The sequence below is a fragment of the Danio rerio genome, chromosome 2 (genome assembly GCF_052040795.2).
Source record: "Danio rerio strain M-AB ecotype USA chromosome 2, GRCz13ab, whole genome shotgun sequence".
NCBI classification, from domain to species: domain Eukaryota; kingdom Metazoa; phylum Chordata; class Actinopteri; order Cypriniformes; family Danionidae; genus Danio; species Danio rerio.
Genome location: NC_141022.1, coordinates 59,686,796 through 59,714,061, shown reverse-complemented (window position 1 = coordinate 59,714,061; position 27,266 = coordinate 59,686,796). Strand labels below are relative to the sequence as shown.

Sequence of the window (27,266 nt, the reverse complement as noted above, 5' to 3'; positions counted from 1 at the left end):
TTGGTATTTTTTTATCTTTGCTTTTAAACTGTATAACTTTGGTCAAATGTTTTGGGTCTCCTTCCACAAGCTTCTCACAATAGTGTATTGTGGAATTTTGGTCCATTCCTCCTGACAGAAATGATGTAACTGAGTCAGATTTGTTGGCTGTCTTGCTTTTATGTGAAGCTGCTTTGACACAATCTACATTGTAAAAGCACTATACAGATAAAGGTGAATTGAACTGAATTGCTTACACAAGCTTTTTCAACTCTGCCCACAAATTTTCTATAGGATTGAGATCAGGGCTTTGTGATGGCCACTCCAAAACATTCACTCTGTTATCCTTAAAGCACATGTTAACTAATTTGGCAGTATGCTTAGGGTCATAGTCTGTTTGGAAGAGCCATTTGTGGCCAAGTTTTAATTTCCTGGCTGATGTCTTGAGATGTTGCTTCAGTATTTCTCCATAATGTTCTTTCTTCATGATGCCATCTATGCTGTGAAGTGGACCAGTCCCTCCTGCAGCAAAACAGCCCCACAACATGATGCTGCTGCCCCCATACTTCACAGTTGGGATGGTGTTGCTAGGCTTGTAAGCTTTCCCCTTTGTCCTCCAAATGTAATTATGGCCAAACAGTTCAATCTTAGCTCCATCAGAGCACAGGACATGTCTCCAAACATGAGTCTTTTCCCAGTGTCATTTAGCTAATTGTAATCTGGCTTTGTTGTTGATTCTGGCTTGATGATTTTCCCATGTCGTCACACAAGGAAGCAGTGTGTGTTTGAGGATTTCCTTAAATACTATTCTACAGTTGTGCCTCCAGTTAACTCAAATGTTGTCAATTAGCCAATCAGAAACTTAAAAACCTTGACACCATCATCTGAGCTTTTCCAGAGGCAGAATAATCTCATTGTATGTAAACCTGACAATCAAGAAGAGTTATAACAATTTCTCAAACAATTTCTCTCTCTCATTATTCTGCTATTAAGCAGAACAGAAACTAATTTGATAAAAGAGAAAAAGTTTAGTCACATTAACATCTGACGTTTTTAAATGCCTTTTTATACAGTGTATGTAAACTTCTGGTTTCAACTGTATATGTATTTCTCATACTTAGTTTTTATACTAAAATACTATGAACTATCAGTTTCCAACATTCTCCAAAATATCTTCTATGTTCAACATAAAAACTGGAAAAAAGTTGGAAAAAGTGAAGGATAAAAAATTATGACAAAATGTCCATATTAAAAGTATTATAACATAACTTTAAGAACAAACAAAAAACAAACAAAATAAGGCAGAAATCATGTATTTGGAGCTGTAGTTTGTACAAACCTGTGAAATATAAAGAGACAAAACAAAGAGAAAACACAAAAGACTCCAGAAAAAAATTACAAATAATAATACAAACAGTTATAAATGTCAGAACAATAACATTAATCTGCAGAAACAAGGATATGATGAAAATCAACAGTGTTTTAGGTAAAAGAATGAAGATTCACAGCGTAATCAGTTTGATCCATTGTGTTTATAATCGAGATTCCAGTATAAAACAAGCTAAAACATAAAGATAATTAAAACTATAATATAATATATTATATTATTAAACAATATAATATTATACATGAGCAACATCACACTTGTAGCAGTGTGATATGGCTGCATGTCGGATCTGGTGGGACGCGTGCATTGGCTCAAGGCTATAGGCCAGGGGTCACCAAACTTGTTCCTGGAGGGCCGGTGTCCTGCAGATTTTTGCTCCAACCCTAATCAAACACACCTGAACAAGCTAATCAAGGTCTTACTAGGTATACTTGAAACATCCAGACAGGTGTGTTGAGGCAAGTTAGAGCTAAACCCTGGGACACCGGCCCTCCAGGACCGAGATTGGTGACCCCTGCTATAGGCTGAGTGATTTAGTGTCCCACCAGTGACGAAATACAGCCATTTCACACTGCTGCGAGTGTTTATAAAACAGTTTGACGGCATAATCGTGTATATAAAAAAGAAAATCAAACATGGAGTCTCAAAACCCTTTTGTATGAGGAACTACTTTCTTCCAGCATTCATTCACATCTGCAGCTGACGTCAGAACAGCAGAAGCTGTTACTAATTCACCAACGTCACTTTAGAGCTAGTGTTTGAATGATTCTCTAGCGTAATGTCTAAAGTGACGACAAAACAGCTGATTTTGCTCAAACTTTAAGATTATAAAGGCTGATTTATACTTCTGCGTCAAGCGTACGTGTATGCTACGGCGCGGCCTACGCGTGGAAGCATAGTCCTCGCCGTGGCGGTCGGCATCACTGATGCGCACCTCTCAAAAAAATGTAACTACACGTTGCAACGACGCGTAGCGCAAGCACTGTGATTGGTTGGCTTGGTAGAGCTGACGAGTGTGGGCGGGACTGATGGAGCGATTGTTTACAAGTGTGGACAGTGGCGCCCCCAGAAAATTTTCTTAGGGGTGGCCAGAAGAGGCCGCACCAAATCTTGGGGTGGCACACAAAAAAAAATAATGAATTCAGTGTAATGTTATATTTTTGTTTCTGGTAAATGAAATAATGTAGTTTTATTCATTTAATTAATTCTACTTGAAATATTGCAATTTATTCTTTGAAATAATTCAGCAAGTACATGTGCAAACCAAATAAAAATCTATGTTTAGTTTAAAAACACTTTTCATATACTGTATAATTAACTTCTTTTTTTACGTGCCTTTATTGTACATCATACGAGATATGCCATGTCTAAAATTAATGAAGATTAATGAGTTTATTATTCCCAGATGGGTTGCAGCTGGAAGGGCATCCGCTGTGTAAAAATGTGCTAGATAAGTTGGCGGTTCATTCTGCTGTGGTGACCCTGGATTAATAAAGGGACTAAGCCGAAAAGAAAATGAATGAAAGAATAATGAGTTTATTAATTACCCAAACAAATGAACAAACTGAACAAAAGGCATTACTATACACACTCACTATACCTAATAATATTATTTATCCATATTGCTTTTTGAACCATTTTATTAATGCAGCTTCTTCTATTGATATACTGTAGCTTAAGGTAAATATTAAATAGCCATTGCTGTCTATTGAAGGTGTGTGCGTGCTGTCAAGGACGATCGGGGAGGGTAGTGGTGGTTCTAGTTTAAATGACACCCTGGGCGAACCACCCTATACACCCCCCACCTCTCTTGAATTGTTAGATTTGTTATTCAATAAATATAACAATTTATTTATATTTATTCTAAATAAATACAATTAATATTAATATACAATTATTATTCTAAATAAATAACAGAAATCAGTCCTAAATATTACTGGAAAACAACAACTGGAGGGATATGCCAACATCACTTAAGAAACCTGCATGAAAATTAATTATGACAATTCTAAAGAATACAAAAAATGTATTATAGAATATCTGTGGTCTTAGACCAGATCATGGCTGATAAATCATGTTATGAAGTCTTACCTCCCTGACTCATTATCCCTCCTTTCTGCTTTAAAGGCATGCTTAGTGAAAGTAACATCATCATCATCATCATCATCATCATCATCATATTATATAAACTTTAAACGACTTTCAAAACTCGCTGCGTGCCGACACTTCTGCACAAAAGGCTGTTACTCCGGTTTCACGGCGCATGATCGGTGCCTATTATGTCGGCGTGCATGCAAACAACCAACTGGGATTCACACAGGAGTGCGTGAGGCGCGCGGGAATGGTTTTCCGCGCGCATGCGTCAGTTTGCTTTCACCAGCATTGAACCAGAGGGGGAGAGCTACGTCAGTAACACCAACAATAATTTAGTGACTGCATTTTATTTATTTATGTATTTATTTATTTATCTAAATATTGGGAATTTATAAGTTCATTTAAATCAATAATGTCAACCGCAAAATTATATTGGGGTGGCCAAAGGGGTGGCCACAGGGGTGGCCAGAGTTTACCGAGGGGTGGCCGTGGCCACCCCTGGCCACCCCTTGGAGGCGCCCCTGAGTGTGGAGTCCTGAGAAGGAGCTTTTGTGTTTACCTCATGGTTAAAGTTGTTGCTCGTCCACTGGTTCCTGCCTCAAAATAAACGAGTTTGAGTCACTTGTTCATTAAGGAAGCGTTCATAGAAAACAAAACAGATATGCGCATGTTGCGCCGATCACTTGACGCAGAAGTATGCACCAGGATTTAGGCTGAACAGCATGAAATGCCATCATTCCACAAGGATTTCCCAGTATTTCTCTGTTGCAGTTGGGAGATCAAAATGATTAACCCCGAAAAAGCCAAATCAAAGTAAAAAGTTCCAGCTCACTAAGCTATAAATACAGCACTAGAACATACAAAAGAGAGATAGATTGACTGTCAATTACCTGTTTTATTATGTTTTGTTTTAGGTTTTTTAATCAGGTTTTTTAATCAGCTGTAGTTTGAAACTACACTCTAAGGCAGGGGTTCTCAAACTTTTCAGCCCGGGACCCCCAAAATAACAATGCCAATGACTCGCGACCCCCCCTATTTTCGTAAGTGGTTATAATCATACAAACGTTGCACACAACACTCACACAAACCAATCAGCCTATATAAACACAAGCATATTGACAACACAAAAAAGTGCAACAGTCCCTTATCATTTTTATTATTATTATTTTATATTTACCTCATCTAATTAGACTGGTGGGCACAATATTTAAGTTACATCCCAAGTCTTTTCTTGGTTTAATTTTGGAGACTGCCACTTACACCTCATACTCCATGTTTAGTGTCCTGTATGTATTTTAAATGTACGTGAGTGCTGTAACGGTGTCAGAAAGTTTAGCTAGTGCTGTAAAATCTGGTGCACTGACGCTATTGCTTTGTCATTAATCTAATGTTGCAACCAATTTAAAAAACAACAACAACAACAAAAACCAAAGGCTGATGGCTTTTTGTTTGGATACTGTAATTTTTTATGTAACTATTTTTTATCTTCTGTAGGTTATGGATTAACAAAGGTAATCATAAAAGTTTTTTTAAATTTATTAGATTTTTGTAAATCACCAAGCGACCCCATCTTATTGTCCCGCAACCCCCCAGGGGGTCCCGACCCCCACTTTGAGAACCACTGCTCTAAGGATTTATTATGCAGTCTCTGATGCCATCTTGTGGCAGAGCTTCAACTATCTTTGCTCTGCTCAAAGACAGGCTGATAGAGGCCGACGTGCTGAATCTCCGAAAATATAAATATTTAAAATAGGCACTATCCTTATAAATTAACTGCATACTTACAATCTAAACAACAACATTCTCACCTGAAAAAGCCTCAAAGGGACATTATGTTGTCCAACAGCTGCAATATTTGTCAAACTGTAGTGAGTTTATTGATCTGCTGTCACTCTATGTGGGCGGAGTAACACACAAGGGTGAGGAGGCTGTACGAGTGCTGATATTGCAGAATATCACACGGCTATCAGCCAATCAGATTCGAGTAACAGACAGGACTGTTGTATAAAAATATAATAAAGTCTTTAATATAATATAATATAATATAATATAATATAATATAATATAATATAATATAATATAATATAAAATAATATAATATAATATAATATAATATAAAATAATAATATAATATAATATAATAAAATATAATATAAAATAATAATATAATATAATATAATATAATATAATATAAAATAATAATATAATATAATATAATATAATATAATATAATATAAAATAATAATATAATATAATATAACATAATATAATATAATATAATATAATATAATATAAAATAATATAATATAATATAATATAATATAATATAATATAATATAATATAATATAATATAATATAATATAATATAATATAATCAACCAACAATGAGCAGATTAAAGAGTAGTTTAATTTGGACCGATTATAGTCCAGAGGTCCAGCATTTTTGCAAAAAGTATAAAACAAATAAAACAAAATAAAAAATCTCAAACACCGTCCCACAAGATAAAAGACAGACGTCACCTTACAATCATCTCAACAATTCACATTTCATATAATAAACAGATACAAAAACCAAAGCACTAAAGGCATGAGAGCTCAGGTCACTGAAAAGGCATCGGGTTTGCTGTTTGTTTGTTTGTTTGTTTGTTTATGCATGAACTTGTATCTTAAAGCCTGTGTTGTCATTTTGGCACTTTAATAACCACATACACATAGTTATTACCATCTTTATCACAGTCCAGCACAGGCACATCATTGCTTGTATTCTGTCATAATTTCAGGTTTCCAGCATTTCCACCTGCTGTTTACGGTCTGTGGGAAATAAAACCCTATGAGGCTTGTGTTTTCAGCATCGGGGGTATATTTGAAAGCTGCAGACGATCACGTCATTTTTTAAAAATGTAGTTTCATTATAGTCTTAAGTTATATTTTCAATTATTTATTACATTTCTTTCAATGTACAGTTGAAATTATCTGCCCTCCTGTGTTTTTTTCCCTTTTTCCGATATTTTCAAAGTGATGTTGAACAGATTCAGGATTTTTTCTCAGTATTTGCTGTAATATTTTTTCTTCTGGAGAAAGCCTTATTTGTTTTATTTTGGCTAGAATAAAAGCAGTTTTTATTTAACAATTTTTAAACACCATTTTAATGTCAATATTATTAGCCCCCTTAAGCTATATTTGTTTTGGATTGTTATACACTGTTATACAATGACCCTGACTTGCCTAATTAACCTAGTTAAGTCTTAGGGTGCTTTCACACCTGTGAATCGATTCAGTTGTTCTGAAACAGAGATTACAATTGTTACATTGTTGCTCTTTGCTATTGGAGCGGTTCGCTGTCACCAAGCAGCAACCTCGGAATACGGAAGTAACTAAAACTGCAATTCCTGGGAAATTCCGCTAGTCGTGGCCGCTCCTGGCTCCATAATAGAGCAAATTTCAATTGAGCCCACTGTTGGAATGGCCAACTTTACAGCAGAAAAACAGATGTCTACAGCCTGCTACAAAAAAAGATTTTGGTTAATACAGCTAATATTACCCTTCATGACAACTGTGAGGGGGTAAATTTTTTTATAACTCATCCGTTTCCTTTATATTAAGTTATATTAAGTTTGCATAATTAAGGGAGTGGCCACTTGAGTGACAGCTAGGTCTCGTTGGTCGCCGTCACGTCACCTCAGCTGAATCCTGCAGATTAGCCACTGAACTCTGCATATTTATCGTATTTCTGTGTTGGCTAATGTGACTTTACACACTCAACTGCCTTTTGGACTTGTTTCCTACGATTATTAGATGGCATGGCATGCTGAGTGCACTTAATTGTGCTCACAAACCATTCACGTGGCCTCCGTATCCCATGTGAGTAAAGTTATATACTTATATACCATCTCTATACATGTATTTGTTTTATTTAAGATCATTTATCGTTTATATTTATATTTAGAGCTGTAATGCACTCCAGAATCTGTCAGATTGATTAACTGTAGGCTCTAGATCAGTCATCTGAAGCGTTGTCATACAGTGTTATGCTGGATTTCATCAATAGTCTTACAGTAACTAACACAGACTATATCTGAAGTGTTTGGAAGTAATTCGCGTTTTCCTCCTGTTTAAAAACGTCATAAGAACAATGTTTAGTGGCTCAATGTATTACAGCAGTGTTTTTAAAAGTCTAAACACTTTATTGATATAGTGTACAGCCAAGCACAAGTGGTCAGAACACAAATGAGTCGCAGGTGATAAAGTATTAAACATTCTCCCAAAGTAAAGTGTGTCTGAACCAGGTCCAAGCTAAATGTCAGCAGGTGTCTGTAGCTCCGCTCACTCTCCGCCTCTTTGCCCTTGTTTGGTATCCCGCCGTGGGTGTGATGACGCGTGACCAAAATGGCGACGGTTGGCCGTGCCTACTTGTGGCTTCTTTTGCGCTCTTCAGAAACCTATGGGTGACGTCACGGATACTACGTCCATATATTTTACAGTCTATGGCTTTCACACTGCAAAGTTTCTAATCGGACCAAAAGAGCTAAAACAAGTCACGTGCGAGTAAACTCTCCTCACATTGGTCAGAGTGTCAGGGTTTATTTTGCAGCGTCCCGCTCAGCTGTCAGGAGAGGTGGTGGTTTGGTGGTGATTGACAGGGTGCGCGCTCAATGTGTCTGAGGAGAGATGCGGTGGGGAGGGGTGAGAAGGGTGCGCGTCGATGCCTATTTGAGGACCGGGAGGGAGACGTGAGATTACCAGGAGATCATCACTCGTTTGCGGGCATCCGGAGACTCGCGAAACTTCCCGCCATACTCATAATTCTCTCTTCATATAGACGTAAGCCTATTACATATCCATAAAACACTGTGATATAACTGCGCTCGGATCGGATCGCTTTCTCACTGCAATCGAACCGCTCCAGGGTTTGTTTCAATCGAGCCGAGACCACCTCATTCAAGCGATCTCGGAGCGATTACTTTGGCGCGGAACAGAGCGCGATTGCCCTGTTCACATATGCCAAACAAACCGCGCTAACTGGGCAAACGAGACACGTTCCGAAACAAAAGTGTAGGTGTGAAAGCACCCTTAAATTGTCACTTTAACCTGAATACTAGTATCTTGAAGAATATCTAGTCAAATATTCTGTGCTGTCATCATGGCAAAGATAAAATAAATCAGTTATTAGAAATGAGTTATTAAAACTATGATGATTAGAAATGTGTTGAAGAAATCTGCTCTCTGTTACAAAGAAATTGGAGAATAAATATAGAGGGGGTTGATAATTAATTCTGACTCCAACTGTATGAATTTCATTAATAGTAAATAAATATAATATAATATAATGCATTTATTATACGATTCATAATACAATTATATAAATATATGATTAATAGGACTATAGAACTAATGTTGCCTTGACTGAAATTATTTTTGTATTTGATTAAAAGTTTAGTAATTCATTCATTTTTCTTCGGCTTAGTTCCTTATTTATCAGGGGTCGCCACAGCGGACTTATCCAGCATATGTTTTACACAGCGAATGCCCTTCCAGCCGCAACCCAGTACTGGGAAACAATCATACACTCTCACATTCACACACACACTCATACACTATGGCCATTTTAGTTCATCAGTTCACCTATAGCACATGTGTTTGGACTGAGGGGGACTCCGGAGCACCCGGAGGAAACCCACGCCAACATGAGAACATGCAAACTCCACACAGAAATGCCAACTGACCCAGCTGAGGCTCGAACCAGCGACCTTCTTGCTGTGAGGCTAAAGTGCTAACCACTGAGCCACCGTACCGCCGTATGACAGTTGTGTTAATAATACTTTCATCTATTTACGTTTTAGATACAATATTATTTGAGTTTTGGATTTATTATTTTAAAGTACAAAATAAAGCACTTTTCTTTTTACATTTTTTATATTTTGTTTTCGGCAACGCAGTAGGTAGTGCTGTCGCCTCACAGCAAGAAGGTCGCTGGTTCAAACCTCGGGTCAGTTGGTATTTCTGTGTGGAGTTTGCATGTTCTCCCTGCCTTTGCGTGGGTTTCCTCCGGGTGCTCCGGTTTCCCCCACAGTCCAAAGGCATGTGGTACAGGGGAATTGGGTAGGCTAAATTGTCCATAGTGTATGAGTGTGTGTGTTGCGTATGGGTTGCGGAATGTGCTGGATAAATTGGCGGTTCATTCCGCTGTGGCGAGCCCGGATTAATAAAGGGACTAAGCCGACAAGAAAATAAATGAATGAGTATTTTGTTTTCATTTGTTAGTAAAACTTTTTGTTGTTGTTGTGTTTTTTACGTTTTTACTCTTTTTTTTTTCTCACTTTAAATTCAGTTTTATTAAAATCATTAAAAAATGTTTTTCCATTTACTTTATGCAAGATATTTTAGATTTAGTCAAAGAAGTTAGTCTACAAAATTAGTTACGTATTTTTATATTTATTTTCCATTCTAGTAATTATTTTTCAGCTTTTTTTCATTTATTATTCATTAAAAAAACATTTTCACTATTTAAGTATATTTTCTATTAATTTTAATTTTCAAATATTGTAGCTTGTCAAGTTAAACTAAATAAAAATAGGGAAAAGACATTACAATTTTTTGTTAATAGTTTATTAATAGTAAATCAATAATTATTTATTTTGTTTTAAATCTAGAATTTTATTTTCATTTTTGTAATCTATAAAAGTAGCTTGAGATTTTTATCCTTGACACTTTCTTAATCCAGTCAATAATGAATACTGAAACAGAATAAAATCAATCCTTTCTGAAACATGCTTGTTTTCACACTATATCCACATTCGCAGAACTTATTTTTGCATAACATCCAATATCTCTGTTCTTTTTTAGTTATTTTAGCTCAAGTTAAACTATAAGTAAATCAGCCAAACACAAAAATAAAATACATTTTTAAATAATTAAAAAATAATAATTTTTTATTTTAGTAAAATATTTGGTCATTTTAATGTGTTTTCGGATATACATTAATAATTTTTGCCTCTAATTAGCACATTTCCTTTATAAAATGTCAATATATTTGCCATTAAGTTTGGGTTTTAACTATGTTAGTTTAAGTTAAATTAATTAGGAATTTACTTTGTATTAGTTTAGTCCTGTTAACATTTAATTTATTTCAGTTGTATGATTTTATTTTAAATGTTTATCACCTATTAAATTACCTTCAAATCTTTTATAGTTCATAATTCAGTCATTAATGAAGACAGAAATAAAACTCAACCCTTCCCAAAGCATGTTTGTTTCCACACTATATCCAAATCTCCTTGTTCCCCCCCTAAAAACCTTTATCTCTGCATGTTTTCAAGTATACCCCATAATAGTGCTCTCTGGACTGCTGTCCAGCTGTAGGTTTGAGTTCAGCACAAACCTCTCAAACCACTGAACTGATCCCAGGATGCATCGCAGAAGTTTCAGCAGTGATGTGTGTGTTTCTCACGGGTTGTGCAAGCAGTGTGTGTTTGTCTGCTGTGTCTCCATGTGCTCTAGCATCTCCCGAATGATGGCTCGGAGCGCTCGGGCCAGATCCTCCGCGCTGTACGGTTTATCCAGAGGAGGAACATGAACAAACGCCGACCGGCCCTCGCCCACAAACAGAGACATGTAGTAGGTGTAGTCACACAGATACCTGCGCGGAGGACGGAGAGTGTGTTAATGATAAACGCACAAACATGCTCCGTACAACAATTGCACAAAGCCAGATAGAGTTTCACCCAGGGTATTAAGCATTTATTTTGAGTTGGGCTCAAGAAGATGAGCTCGTTTTGATCAGGTTTTAATGGTAACTTAAAAGGTCACGAAACACCAAAACACATTTGTTGAGATGCTGACAGTCATATATGTGTCCCACGTTGCTTAAAGAGCCCATCTTATGAGTTTTTGAAAATGCCCTTCCATGTAGTGTGTAACTCAGCTCTAAGTGAAGTGAAGTATCCAGCTAAGACTTAAATCTGTAAGTGTACAGTGTTTAAAACTGTTGATTCATCTATAAAAGAGTCGACTCATAGTGCTTCAAACGAGTCATCTTGATAACGAGTCATTAGGGGTCCGTTCTTCGTACGTGGATTACTCAGTTAGCTGGGTTTGGATATTGACGATTTGACACGATCCAGGATCGTTTCGTTCTTCAAAGCTGATCCGAGAGTTGTTGTCATAGCAACAGTTCTGCTAGCTCAAACCGGATCGGGAGCAGGTTCAATTCATATAAACAGGATTAGATCGGCTCAGTTCAAGCAAAGATAATACAGAAAGTGTGTTCTGAATTCTGATATTTTCTTACAGTAGTAGTTATATACACTTGGGAAAATAGTACTTATTTTTTAACTATATATATATAAAGTTATAGTTATTAATAAAATAAATAAAGTTATACATATTAATAAAACGTATGCAATCTGCACTCTCGAAATGAAAGTACAAAGACTGCCACCTGGTGGTGCAAAGAGAAAACTTATTGATATGAACTTTTTAGATCGCTTTAGTACAAATTGTGTATAATAGAAATGCACAATATGTGACTTTTTTAAAAGCAATAATACATTAATGCAGTCATAAACATGTTTTGATAGTTAATATGCCGGTGATTTGATGCTTTACAAAAGTTGCAGACGCCTTTACCAATATGAAAATGCTTTTGTAAACAACCAGTTATTCTTTACACCGATTAAAAACCGGTTACTATAATAAAGAAAATATTTTCTAAATGTAGAATTAAATACACTGATTTGCATTGAAATACATGATGAATACTCTTGACACATGAAAGTGTAAAGCCTGCAGCTCCCAACAAATGTGGAAGGTTATTGCGTGTCATATTTAACAAGCCGTTTACTGCTAATTTGATGTAATTTTGCTCACATGGATAATTGAATATTAATCAGATGATGTCATTACGCTGCTGTGCCGTCAGCCAATCGTTGCATTGCTGATCATGACTTCGAGGATCGATAGATCTGTCCTTCACAACACACGCAGCGATCTCAGATCAGTTCATCCAGACATTCTAATCTGATTCGCGAACTCGTTTGAAGAACCAAATTAGCGAGAGATCAGTTATCAAGATTAAAAGATCCGGGATCTGCCAAATCATCTTAGATCATTTAAGCGAGGTACGAAGAACAGACCCTAGGTGTTTCGCCATGACGTGATAACGAAACCAAGTAGTTGCACGCGCAAATCCAGGAGATTTGAAACCTGCGGCCCCGCCCTCTAACACAGGAAAAGCCACACACACACACACACACACACACACACACACACACACAAACACAAACACAAACACACACACACACACACACACAAACACACACACACACACACACACACGCAGGTCAAATGAAGTGGCTATATGCAGATGGATATTATTGAGTCTCGACCCAAAGATGAAACCTCAGCATTATAGCCAATCCTTGAGCAGTTTGAGTGCTTCTGGAAACGACATGCTGATTGGTTAACATATTAATATCATGCGCACAAGAACATACTCTGAATAAAATTCTAAATAAATTAACAGATAAAAATTGCAGCTATTTGCGATTTAGAAATTGCGTGTGCTTAAGTTGCGATGTTTTTGCGATTGCGATTAATTGCACAGCCCTATTATGTTCCTGTAAGAAAACATTGCAAATAACTTGAAATCCGGCGACCGCAATTATCAAACCGTTGGGAACAACTGTGGTCAAAACCAAAGTTCACAGTGAGTGTGTTCTCCTGGACTTCTACATTCTGATTTCCTGCTGCCGAACCGCGTCATAGCTCAATACCATAAAGTTAACTTGATTTCAACTCTCCTTGACTCCCACACAGGCAAAGACGCGCCATCCTGCTCCTTGCCATGCACTTATCACCGCAGGCTTCCATTGAAAACCAATGACTTCCAGCTACTTTGACGCTTCCGCCGCTTTCGGTGTGATCGTACAGTAAGTCTTGTTTTTAAATCTGCCACTATGCAGACAAATAGGCATTTGTAGCTCCGCCCTCTTCTGAAAAGAGCTCAATCTCATTTGAATTTAAAGCAACAGTTACCAAAATTCCACAATTAGGATGAAAGCCAAAAAGGGTCAGTTTCAGAGAGTTAGAAAACATTATTTATGTGGTATCTTGAGCTGACACACACACACACACACAAACAAAAACACAAACACGCTGGTCAAATGAAGTGGCTATATGCAGATGGATATTATTGAGTCTCGACCCAAAGATGAAACCTCAGCATTATAGCCGATCCTTGAGCAGTTTGAGTGCTTCTGGAAACGACATGCTGATTGGTTAACATATTAATATCATGCGCACAAGAAAATATTCTGAATATAATTCTAAATAAATTAACAGATAAAAATTGCAGCTATTTGCGATTTAGAAATTGCGTGTGCTTAAGTTGCGATGTTTTTGCGATTGCGATTAATTGCACAGCCCTATTATGTTCCTGTAAGAAAACATTGCAAATAACTTGAAATCCGGCGACCGCAATAATCAAACCGTTGGGAACAACTGTGGTCAAAACCAAAGTTCACAGTGAGTGTGTTCTCCTGGACTTCTACATTCTGATTTCCTGCTGCCGAACCGCATCATAGCTCAATACCATAAAGTTAACTTGATTTCAACTCTCCTTGACCATTGAAAACGAATGACTTCCAGCTACTTTGACGCTCCCGCCCTTTTCGATGTGATCGTACAGTAAGTCTTGTTTTTAAAACTGCCACTATGCTGACAAATATGCATTTGTAGCTCCGCCCTCTTCTGAAAAGAGCTCAATCGCATTTGAATTTAAAGCAACAGTTACCAAAATTCCACAATTAGGATGAAAGCCAAAAAGGGTCAGTTTCAGAGAGTTAGAAAACATTATTTGTGTGGTATTTTGAGCTGACACACACACACACACAAACAAAAACACAAACACGCCGGTCAAATGAAGTGGCTATATGCAGATGGATATTATTGAGTCTCGACCCAAAGATGAAACCTCAGCATTATAGCCGATCCTTGAGCAGTTTGAGTGCTTCTGGAAACGACATGCTGATTGGTTAACATATTAATATCATGCGCACAAGAACATACTCTGAATAAAATTCTAAATAAATTAACAGATCAAAATTGCAGCTATTTGCGATTTAGAAATTGCGTGTGCTTAAGTTGCGATGTTTTTGCGATTGCGATTAATTGCACAGCCCTATTATGTTCCTGTAAGAAAACATTGCAAATAACTTGAAATTCGGCGACCGCAATAATCAAACCGTTGGGAACAACTGTGGTCAAAACCAAAGTTCACAGTGAGTGTGTTCTCCTGGACTTCTACATTCTGATTTCCTGCCGCCGAACCGCGTCATAGCTCAATACCATAAAGTTACCTTGATTTCAACTCTCCTTGACCATTGAAAACGAATGACTTCCAGCTACTTTGACGCTCCCGCCGCTTTCGGTGTGATCGTACAGTAAGTCTTGTTTTTAAATCTGCCACTATGCAGACAAATAGGCATTTGTAGCTCCGCCCTCTTCTGAAAAAAGCTCAATCTCATTTAAATTTAAAGCAACAGTTACCAAAATTCCACAGTTAGGATCAAACCCTAAAAGGGTCAGTTTCAGAGAGTTAGAAAACATTATCTGTGTGGTATTTTGTAAAAAGGGGCATAATAGCCCCCATTTAAAGCAGAATGGTTTTATTTAACTTTTTATTTTATTTTATTAAAATATCTAACAGCTGTTTATTTTTGTATGATCATTATAAATAAATATATGAATAAGTGTTTTTTTTTCTAGTTGTTTAAAAGGTGTATGCTAGGTCATGAACGAAAACTACATTTTTTCCTGCATGTTAGCACAGCAAAGCAAAGCGTTTATACCTGCCGGCGTCCTTCGACACAGACACAGAGACTCCGAGGCCGGAGGAGTTGACTCTCTTGCAGACCATGTCCATGTCTATGACTGAATGAATGCAGTCTGGTCCTCCATCCACACAGCAGCGGGACACGGGACAGAACATGCAGTTGTCCATCCGCATGTAGCCCTGGTTATGACCACACTGCTCCAGTGTCACTGTGGTCGCCATCCCGGACACACCCACGTGGACCACTAACTAAAAAGCAAAGACAGAAAATAAAAGTATACTTACAGCTGAAGACAAAACAATTACTTAAAAAGAATTCAAATGTTTAGAGCAAAATTCAGTTTTACACAGTCATAACATACACAAAAGTCTTGTCGTCAATGCAAGTTTTAGGAACAACAAATCATAACTTGACTTCTAGTTGATTGTTTGGTATCAGAAGTGGCTTAAATGAAAGGCCTCTAGATTACACTTATTTGACCAACATTTGGATTGATTTATTTAGGACAGTAAGGTCTGACTTTTCTTAGACTAAAGTCTCGTCACTGAACAGAAATAATGTCCAGTATAGAAGATAAAGTCCTGCTGCAGTGGAGACAGAATGAATATTGTGTCTGACTCCATCATGAGCTTGGAGGACTGCATCCATACATCTCTGACATGCCTCAAATCACTGATTAATAAAGTCATCTGAAATGAAGAAGAAAGCATTCTTGCAGGACTCCCAGAGCTCATCAAGACTCTTTCGGTTCATCTTTAACCCCTCCTCCTTCATGTTACCTCAGACATGCTCAATAATGTTCATGTCTGGTGACTGGGCTGGCCAATCCTGGAGCATCTTGACCTTCTTTGCTTTCAGGAGCTTTGATGTGGAGGCTGAAGAATGAGAAGGAGCGCTATCCTGCTGGAGAATTGTCCCTCTCCTGTGGTTTGTAATGTAATAGGCAGCACAAATGTCTTGATACCTCAGGCTGTTGATGTTGATCATCCACTCTGCAGATCTCTCCATACTGAATGTAACCCCAAACCATGATTTTTCCTTCACCAAACTTGACTGATTTCTAGGAGAATCTTGGGTCCATGTGGGTTCCAGTAGGTCTTCTGCAGTATTTGTGATGATTGGGATGCAGATCAACAGATGATTCATGGGGGAAAAAAAAAAAATATATATATATATATATATATATATATATATATATATATATATATATCGACCTTCTGCCACTTTTCTAAACGATCAACCAGAAGTCAAGTTATTATTTATTGCTCTTACAACTGGGATCGACAACAAGACTTTTGTCAAGTAGAGTAGTCAGTATGGTTAAAAAAAAAACATTAATGATTTATAGTAAACACTTCATAGGATATTTTCATGTGGGTGTCTGACACCCAAAATAGATATGTTAGCAGATATCGCAGCCTCTGTTACTTTTTAACCTTGCACTTTTTTGTTAACATTTATTATTATTGTTTAGGATATGCAGTTTCACGTTCTGATTCCAATGCCTGAATATTAAATTGTTAAAATGACTATAATTGAATAAAATATTCTAAACAATAAAATATTATGCATTCTTTGAAAGAGTGTACTTGCATTGTGATGATATTAATTGTCATTCTGTCATTAATAAGTGGCAAAAAATGGTCTTAAAATGACAATAGCCCCTTTCACACATACAATGATGTGGAGGCTGAAGTATGAGCAGGAGCGCTATCCTGCTGGAGAATTGTCCCTCTCCTGTGGTTTGTAATGTAATGGGCAGCACAAATGTCTTGATATCTCAGGCTGTTGATGTTGATCATCCACTCTGCAGATGATCTCTCCATACTGATTGTAACCCCAAACCATGATTATTCCTTCAGCAAACTTGACTGATTTCTCTAAGAATCTTGAGTTCATGCTGGTTCCAGTAGGTCTTTTGCAGTATTTGTGATGATTGGGATGCAGATCAACAGATGATTCATGGAAAGAATCCCACCTTCTGCCACTTTTCCAATTCATCAACAAGCAATCAAGTCATTATTTGTTGCTCTTACAACTGGGATCCACGACAAGCCTTTTGTCAGGTAGTGTAGCATATACACTTGAATAATTTTAATAACTGTAACTTAAAGGGATATGTCACCAAAAATTTAAATTACTCACATTATTTATTCACCCTCAAGTACAATTTTAGAGGAGGGCTAATAACTCTTTATTACATGAATAGTTAAGCTGATTATATATTCTAAATTAATAATGTTTAAAGAAGTCCTCTTCGGTCTCCAAGACTACACTTATTGGCTCAAAATACAGTACACATACTATGCTATTACAGTATTTATCATAACACACTTTGTAATTAATAACTGACAACAGCCAGTTGGTGGCGATCCTTCAGTGTGCATTATTGTGTAATCAGGGGTTCTTAATCTTTTTCCAAAGTCAAATTTAAGCACTTTCTAGGGGCATTTGTTAACCTTTCCAGCAATTAACAAATGTCAAAGAATATGTTTACATACACTGACCGGCCACGTTATTAGGTATACCAAACTTGTACCAGGTTGGACGCCTTTTGCCTTCAGAACTGCCTTAACCCTTTGTGGCATAAATTCAACAAGGTACTGTAAATATTCCTGAGAGATTTTCCTCCATATTGACATGATAGTATCACGCAGTTGCTGCACATTTGTAAGCTGCACATGCATAATGTGAATCTCCCGTTCCACCACATCCCAAAGGTGCTCTACTGGATTGAGAGCTGGTGACTGTGGAGGCCATTTGAGTACAGTGAACTCATTGTCATGTTCAAGAAACCAGTCTGAGATGATTCACGCTTTATGACATGGTGCATTATCCTGCTGGAGATGTGGTCATAAAGGAATGGACATGATCAGCAACAATACTTAGGTGGACATGATGCTCAGTTGGTACTAATGGGCCCAAAGTGTGCCAAGAAAATATCCCCCCACACCATTACACCACCACACCATTACACCACCACCACCACCAGCCTGAACCATTGATACAATGAAGGATGGATCCATGCTTTCATGTTGCTGACGCCAAATTCTGACCCGACCATCTGAATGTGGCAGCAGAAATGGAGACTCATCAGAGCAGGCAACATTTCTCCAATCTTCTATTGTCCAGTTTTGGTGAGCCTGTGTGAATTGTAGCCTCAGTTTCCTGTTCTTAGCTGACAGGAGCGGCACCCGGTGTGTTCTTCTGCTGCTGTAGCCCATCTGCCTCAAGGTTGGACGTGTTGTGTGTTCAGAGATGCTCTTCTGCAGACCTCGGTTGTAGCGAGTGCTTATTTGAGTTACTGTTGCCTTTCTATCAGCTGGAACCAGTCTGGCCATTCTCCTCTGACCTCTGGCATCAACAAGACATTTGCGCCCACAGAACTGCCGCTCACTGGATATTTCCTCTTGTTTAGACCATTCTCTGCAAACACTAAAGATGGTTGTACGTGAAAATCTCAGTAGATCAGCAGTTTCTGAAATACTCAGATCAGCCCGTCTGGCACCAACAACCACGTTCAAAGTCACCTTTCAGCAGATCGTCTTGACCATGTCTACATGCCTAAATGCATTGAGTTGCTGCCATGTGATTGACTGATTAGAAATTTGTGTTAACGAGAAGTTGGACAGGTGTACCTAATAAAGTGGCCGGTAAGTGTGCATATCCATATTTCAACACATTATATTAAAACTTTTTGTTAGAATACTAAACAATATCAGAGGGAAAATTTTTAATAGCATGTTTGCCCCAAGTTCAAGCTGAATTACTGTCATTTACTCTGTTAAATGTCATTTGCTCACATCTTAAATGTGTCATTTTTCCCTTTAAATCAAGCTAGGGAATTTTTTTTTTAATAATTACTATTATTTATTTAATAACAAAATTTGATCGCAATAATTACAATTCCAATTTCAAGCTGTTTCAAGCACCTTATCCAACAATTTTAAACCTGTAAAATTCTAAATTAAAAATCAAGCATTTTGAAGGATGTCCAGCAACCGTGCCAACCATGTCTAATAATTCAATGGGCCGGATTCAATTATTCTCTCACACTCTGGTTCCTACAGCTAAATCCACTGTTCAGATGTTGTATTTGAGACATTTGTGAGTTTTTTGTCGTCATACTGCTCCTGTGTAGCCCTAGTTTCTCACACATCTCCTCCAAAGCCTTCTGTTGTGTTTTGATGTAATTTCCAACAGTGAAATAACTAAAATCATTCAGCGTAGTGATATGGAGCTGTAATGCGCTCAAAACCTGCCGGAACTATTTCAGCTGAGCTAAATTAGTAAATTTAATGGTACAAATAAATTAATTGTATTTTTTATAATCACACTTGTTTCCCAGAGATGGTTGCGGCTGGAAGGGCATCCGCTGCGTAAAAACGTGCTGGATAAGTTGGCGGTTCATTCCGCTGTGGTGACCCGAGATCAATAAAGGGACTAAGCCGACAAGAAAATGAATGAATGAATAATCACACTTGATTAAAACAGTCAGCAGAAACACATTGGCTGTGTCCGAAACAGCATACTTCCATACTATACAGTATGCTAAAATCAGTATGCGCGCCGAGTAGTATGTCCGAATTCACAGAATTCGAAAATTAGTAGGCGAGAAGTACCCAGATAACTTACTACTTCCGGTGAGATTCTTGAGTGCGCATCCCATGCATGCTGCGCTATTTCATGATGCCCCGCGAGCGAATTCATGAATGGGAGTAAAGCGACGCAAATTACACAAGTAGGGTACGTGACTATGTCAAAATGGCGGATGTAGTACGTCCGAATTCCATTCATACTTTTCACATTCATACTGTATAGAACGTACTTTTCTAACGGCCGAGTAGTACGTATAAATTCAAATGCAGTACCTACTGAGTAGTAGGCGGTTTCGGACGCAGCCTTTGACATTCACTTGACATGAAAATAGCCAGCCAATCAGAATCAAGCATTCCGTAGTGTTATTTCAAACTATTTGCTCATATCATGAATGAACAGGCAGAATCAGCATCAGTATCGTTACGCTACTTGTGGAAGATGATCTTTCCATAGAGAAGGCAGGAGATTCTGGACTGCTTGATATTCCACAGGAACTTCAGCAACATGGAGGTTTATATCATCGCCCAAACCCAGTTTCTCCAGCTCCTGACAGAATGATATACAGCAGAAGAAAGTATTAGGGCTGCATGATATACAGGGTGGGCCATTTATTGTGGCACATTAGTATATGTGAGGGGGCAAACTTTTACAGGGTGGGTGGTGACCATGGTGGCCATTTTAAAGTCGGCCATCTTGGATCCAACTTTTGTTTTTTCAAAAGGAAGAGTGTCATGTGACACATCAAACTGATTGGGAATTTCACAAGAAAAACAATGGTGTGCTTGGTTTAAAATGGTTTTGAATGGCTCCCAAGGTCTCCCGATCTGACTCCCTTAGACTTTTATCTTTGGGGTCATCTGAAGGCAATTGCCTATGGTGTGAAGATACAAGATGTGCAGCACCTGAAACTACGGATACTGGAAGCCTGTGCTGGCATTTCTCCTGCGGTGTTGCTATCAGTGTGTGAAGAGTGGGAGAAGAGGGTTGCGTTGACAATCCAACACAATGGGCAACATATTGAACACATTTTATAAGTGAGAAGTCAGAAACTTGTAAATAACTCAGGAAATAATAAAGTTATGTTAAAACCAAGCACACCATTGTTTTTCTTGTGAAATTCCCAATCAGTTTGATGTGTCACATGACACTCTTCCTATTGAAAAAAAACAAAAGTTAAAAAGTTGCTGCCCTCATAGCAGCAAACTCCAATCAGAAAAAAGATATCATTAAAAAGGGAGGATCAAATCATGTTAAATATCATACCTGTACAGCCACCCAACTGGCATTAACAGTATGTTCACCAAATGGCTCGAAACCTACAAATAAAGAGAAACACACTCATATGACAGATGAAATATCCAGTATTTAGTTAAACATACACATAGTAGGGGAATTAAGTATTGGCAGGTTAAAGACGCCTCTCATATGGAGAATGAGGTCTCATGCATTGCTCAGGTGTGAGTTTCTCACAAACTTCAACAGAATGTCTAAATCTTGATGATTCTGTGGGTCTCGTCTATATCAGATCTGAGCTTTATCTTGTATTGTCTACTGGATTGAGATCAGGTGATTGGCTGGGCCATTCTACAGCTTGATTGTCTTTCTCTGAAAGCATCTGAGAGTCTCCTTGCCTGTGTTTTGGATCATTGTCTTGCTGAAATGTCCACCCTGGGTTTATCTTCATCGTCCTGCTAATGTAGATGTTGGACTGAAGCAGCTGATGTTCATTTACACTAAGGAAGGGCTGAGGCTTGCTGAAGAACTACTGAGAGATTTCAGTTGCTGTTTGGGCTTTCACTGCTCAAACACACCTCTCTTTCTTCTTCACATGTTCAATACTTTTTTCCCAGTGTCAATTAATTTTATTACATAACTTAGTTAGTAAATTAATTACCTTAATAATATGTATTTCCTTTTTTTCTATTAAAATCTGGTGAAAATTTCAAGGCACCTTTACAAATATATTTTCTGAAAAACATTTTGACGTGTAGCTTATTTTCCCCACTGTGTGTCTATGTTATGACTTTACTTGACAGGCAGCTGTGTGATAAGATGTAATAAACCCCCTCAGACTCCTCGGCTTTAGCTACATTATCATGCGCTTTATAGCTTTTGCACCCTTCGAAGTTAACAAGCTGCAGTCAGCAAAATCCAAACGCAGCAGTTCAGAGTCTACAATCTGATCATGCTTGAAACTGGATGTAATAAGTAACTCTAGCGCTTGAGTTCAGATCAGATGTTGCAATAAACAACAGTACAAACGCTATAATGATGAATGTGCTAAATGAAGATCTTAATAAATCTAAGGATGCATTTCTACGGATGAATTAATAAATTTAAGCATTGTAATTTATATGCATTTAATTTTTATATTAGCATATTAGTATTTTATTACTATATTATATTTATTGGCAGTACCACAATATAGTCACACTGTAATTATTTCGCACATACTCGCACTTTTAGTATAGTATTGTAGTATTTTACGGCATTAGTAATTCATTAATACGGTTTATTATTTATTGGCAGTACCACAATATAGTCATTCTATAATTATTTCACACAATGGCACATGTGTATTTATGTTTGTATTAATAAATCATAAACTCCACGTTAAATTATCACGTAACTAAAACATTTTGGGGTTTTTATACTAAATTTAATGAAAATATGAGATGAAATAACTTTAACCCCTAAACTGGCATCATCCCACCAACACTGACTAATCATTACCAACTACAGTTAAAGTCAAACTTATTAGCCTCGCTTTGATTTTATTTTTCTGTTTTAAATATTTCCCAAATGATGTTTAACAGAGCAAGGAAATTTTCACAGTATGTCTGATAATATTTTTTCCTCTGGAGAAAGTATTATTTGCTTTATTTAGGCTAGAATAAAAGCAGTTTTTAAATTTTTTAAACACCATTTCAAGTCACAATTATTATCCCCTTTAAGCTATAACTTTTTCCGATAGTCTACAGAACAATCCATCATTATACAATAACTTGCCTAATTACCCTAACCTGCCTAGTTACACTAATTAACCTAGCTAAGCCTTTAAATGTCACTTTAAGCTGTATAGAAGTGTCTTAAAGAATATCTAGTCAAATATTATTTACTGTCATCATGACAAAGATAAAATAAATCAATTATTAGAAATGAGTTATTAAAGCTATTATGTTTAGAAATGTGTTGAAGAAATTGACAGAATTTGGGAACAAAATAAACAGGGGGGCTAATAATTCAGGGGGCTAATAATTCTGACTTCCACTGTATATATTTTGGAATAGTCTATAATTTTTAAATGCATATTTTACGACAATTTTTTGTTAGGTTATGTTATGTTGGAAGAGTAATAGATTAAAACACACTTAATGTCACCCTACAACCTGTAGGACCTTTTACGCTTACGTTTTTAAACTGTAATATTGTAGTCTAAACCTAAAGCAATGATGTTTAACTGTATATAATTTGAAAGCTTAAAATTAAGATTTATATTAGATTTTCCATATATGGTGAGAGATTTTTGATAGATATTACTGAGCAACAGTTATTAATATGCAACTTAACAGAGATGTAAAGCATACTTTGCTACAGCAATCCACATGTAAAATATCTTAAATCTAAGTGCTTTATGGAGAAAATAAAAACTAAATAAACACCAGACGTGTTCAATACAAACTTTAAGCTCATGTTAGTTTTCCAACAAACGTGAAAACATAGTATCTCAATAATAAATGATAAAATAAGACAAATATCATGTCAAAAAAATACAGAGTTAAAGTTGGGTTTTTTATTCACACATTCGTTATGTGAAAGCTTATAACACGCTCCATATATTGTTTACATGGTACTTTTAATATTTGGTCTGAAATCACATGTAACGATGACTTCAAATCAACATTAGCACTATTTAATTGACTGTGAACAATGTTGTACTTTGATAGTCATTAGTTGCTAATATGATTTCACTATGTAGAATTTTCAAAGAATATTTTTCTGAAATTACATTATTAAGGAGAAAGTCAGAATGTGCGAATATAAAACCAACTTTACCTTAATAAATACACCCAGACAGTAATTACACGAAATAATACACAATACTAAAACGACAGTACTTTCCCATACTTTTAAATAACGCTGGTATTTCGGGTATTTCAGATTTTTTTGTCTTTTGATTGTTCCCAAAAGTCTTTTGTTTTAATATTGATATTTTTGCAAGTGTGTTGTTGTGAAAACAAAATATAAAGCATTTAATATATATTTTAACCAAAATCAGGAATCTTGCTTTGGCGATTAACTTAAAATATCTTAAATCTAAGTGCTTTATGGAGAAAATAAAAACTAAATAAACACCAGACGTGTTCAATACAAACTTTAAGCTCATGTTAGTTTTCCAACAAACGTGAAAACATAGTATCTCAATAATAAATGCTAAAATAAGACAAATATGCAAAAAAAATACATCATTGATGTAAAATTGGGTTTTATATTCACACATTCGTTATGTGACAGCTTATAACACGCTCCATATATTGTTTACATGGTACTTTTAATATTTGGTCTGAAATCACATGTAACGATGACTTCAAAACAAAATTAACACTGTTTAATTGACTGTGAACAATGTTGTACTTTGATAGTCATTAGTTGCTAATTTGATTTCACTATGTAGAATTTTCAAAGAATACTTTTCTGAAATTACATTATTAAGGAGAAAGTCAGAATGTGCGAATATAAAACCAACTTTACCTTAATAAATACACCCAGAAAGTAATTACACTAAATAAAACACAATAGTAAAACGACAGTACTTTCCCATACTTTTAAATAACGCTGGTATTTCGGGTATTTCTGATTTTTTTTGTCTTTTGATTGTTCCCAAAAGTCTTTTGTTTTAATATTGATATTTTTGCAAGTGTGTTGTTGTGAAAACTAAATATAAAGCATTTAATATATATTTTAACCAAAATCAGGAATCTTGCTTTGGCGATTAACTTAAAATATCTTAAATCTAAGTGCTTTATGGAGAAAATAAAAACTAAATAAACACCAGACGTGTTCAATACAAACTTTAAGCTCATGTTAGTTTTCCAACAAACGTGAAAACATAGTATCTCAATAATAAATGCTAAAATAAGACAAATATGCAAAAAAAAAATACATCATTGATGTAAAATTGGGTTTTATATTCACACATTCGTTATGTGACAGCTTATAACACGCTCCATATATTGTGGTACTTTTAATATTTGGTCTGAAATCACATGTAACGATGACTTCAAATCAACATTAGCACTGTTTAATTGACTGTGAACAATGTTGTACTTTGATAGTCATTAGTTGCTAATATGATTTCACTATGTAGAATTTTCAAAGAATACTTTTCTGAAATTACATTATTAAGGAGAAAGTCAGAATGTGCGAATATAAAACCAACTTTACCTTAATAAATACACCCAGACAGTAATTACACGAAATAATACACAATACTAAAACGACAGTACTTTCCCATACTTTTAAATAACGCTGGTATTTCGGGTATTTCTGATTTTTTTTTTGTCTTTTGATTGTTCCCAAAAGTCTTTTGTTTTAATATTGATCTTTTTGTAAGTGTGTTGTTGTGAAAACTAAATAAAAAGCATTTAATATATATTTTAACCAAAATCAGGAATCTTGCTTTGGCGATTAACTTAAAATATCTTAAATCTAAGTGCTTTATGGAGAAAATAAAAACTAAATAAACACCAGACGTGTTCAATACAAACTTTAAGCTCAAGTTAGTTTTCCAACAAACGTGAAAACATAGTATCTCAATAATAAATGCTAAAATAAGACAAATATGCAAAAAAAAAAATACATCATTGATGTAAAATTGGGTTTTATATTCACAAATTCGTTATGTGACAGCTTATAACACGCTCCATATATTGTTTACATGGTACTTTTAATATTTGGTCTGAAATCACATGTAACGATGACTTCAAAACAAAATTAACACTGTTTAATTGACAGTGAACAATGTTGTACCTTGATAGTCTGAATGTGTGAATATAAAACCAACTTTACCTCAATAAATACACGCAGAAAGTAATTACACGAAATAATACACAATGTACTAACACGCCAGTACTTTCCCATACTTTCGAATAACGCTGGTATTTCGGGTATTTCAGGTTTTTAGTCTTTTATTTGTTCCCAAATGTATTTTCGTTTAATATTGATCTTTTTTTGTGTGTGTTGTTGTTGTGAAATCGATACCAATAATAAGACTGACAGAAGCAGACTGAGGAAAAACTCTTAAAAAACTGACACAAGACTCACACGAGCGTCGAAAAACACTCACCGGTCACGACAACCGTCTTCCTCTGGTCCATGACTGAAAAACCAAAGAGTTTCGTTCAAGAATAAAAGAAAAAATAATGATAATCTGAGGAGATGTTCAATAACTGGCATAAACACACATCATCATCATGTTCCAGGACTCTTCCTCTCCTCTCTCCGGCTGAACTGAGATCAGCGCTGACGGTGAAGAACAGCGTCATCTGTCGCTCCGGAGTCATTTAATCATTACCAAATTCATAAATACCATGAAATCGTCGTTTTATATACACTCACAGGCCACTATATTAGGCACACCTTACTAGTAGCGGGTCGGACGCATTCTTGTCTTTAGAACTTGCTTAATCCTAAATGGCATAGATTCAACAAGTTACTGGAAATAAATATTCCTCAGAGATTTTGCTCCATATTGACAGGAAAGCATCACACAGTTGCTGCAGATTTGTCGGCTGCACATCCATGATGTGAATCTCCCGTTCCACCACATCCCAAAGGTGCTCTATTGGATCGAGAGCTGGTGACTGTGGAGGCCATTTGAGTACAGTGAACTCATTGTCATGTTCAAGAAACCAGTCTGAGATGATTCACGCTTTATGACATGGTGTGTTATCCTGCTGGAAGTAGAACATCAGAAGATGAGTACACTGTGCTCATAAAGGGATGGACATGGTCAGCAACAATACTTAGGTAGGCGTTGACACGATGCTCAACTGGTACTTATGAGCCTAAAGTGAGCCAAGAAAATATTTCCCACACTATTACACCACCACCACCCGCCTGAACCGTTGGTGCAATGTAGGATGAATCCATGCTTTCATGTTGTTGATGCCAAATTCTGACCCGACCATCTGAATGTGTCAGCAGAAATGGAGACTCATCAGAGCAGGCAACATTTCTCCAATCTTCTATTGTCCAGTTTTGGTGAGTCTGTGTGAATTGTAGCCTCAGTTTCCTGTTCTTAGCTGACAGGAGCGGCACCCGGTGTGCTCTTCTGCTGCTGTAGCCCATCTGCCTCAAGGTTGGACATGTTGTG

The 27,266-nt window shown here is 36.5% G+C and overlaps 2 protein-coding genes across 3 annotated transcripts in view; one reads left to right on the top strand and one right to left on the bottom strand.

Moving 5' to 3' along the window:
• Positions 1–27,266, top strand: part of pip5k1cb (phosphatidylinositol-4-phosphate 5-kinase, type I, gamma b) — a 754,787-nt gene that overhangs the window by 522,181 nt on the left and 205,340 nt on the right. The window lies entirely within an intron of this gene.
• pgpep1 (pyroglutamyl-peptidase I) lies at positions 5,851–26,382 on the bottom strand. Of its 2 annotated transcripts, XR_015477745.1 has the most exons (6): positions 26,238–26,373; positions 21,155–21,207; positions 20,321–20,437; positions 15,308–15,540; positions 10,840–11,097; positions 5,851–6,272 (listed from the first exon to the last, which is right to left on the bottom strand). XR_015477745.1 is itself a non-coding variant. In NM_001020526.2 (5 exon segments), coding segments are annotated over 5 exon segments (627 nt in total). In that variant the 5' UTR covers positions 26,269–26,382; the 3' UTR covers positions 9,769–10,904.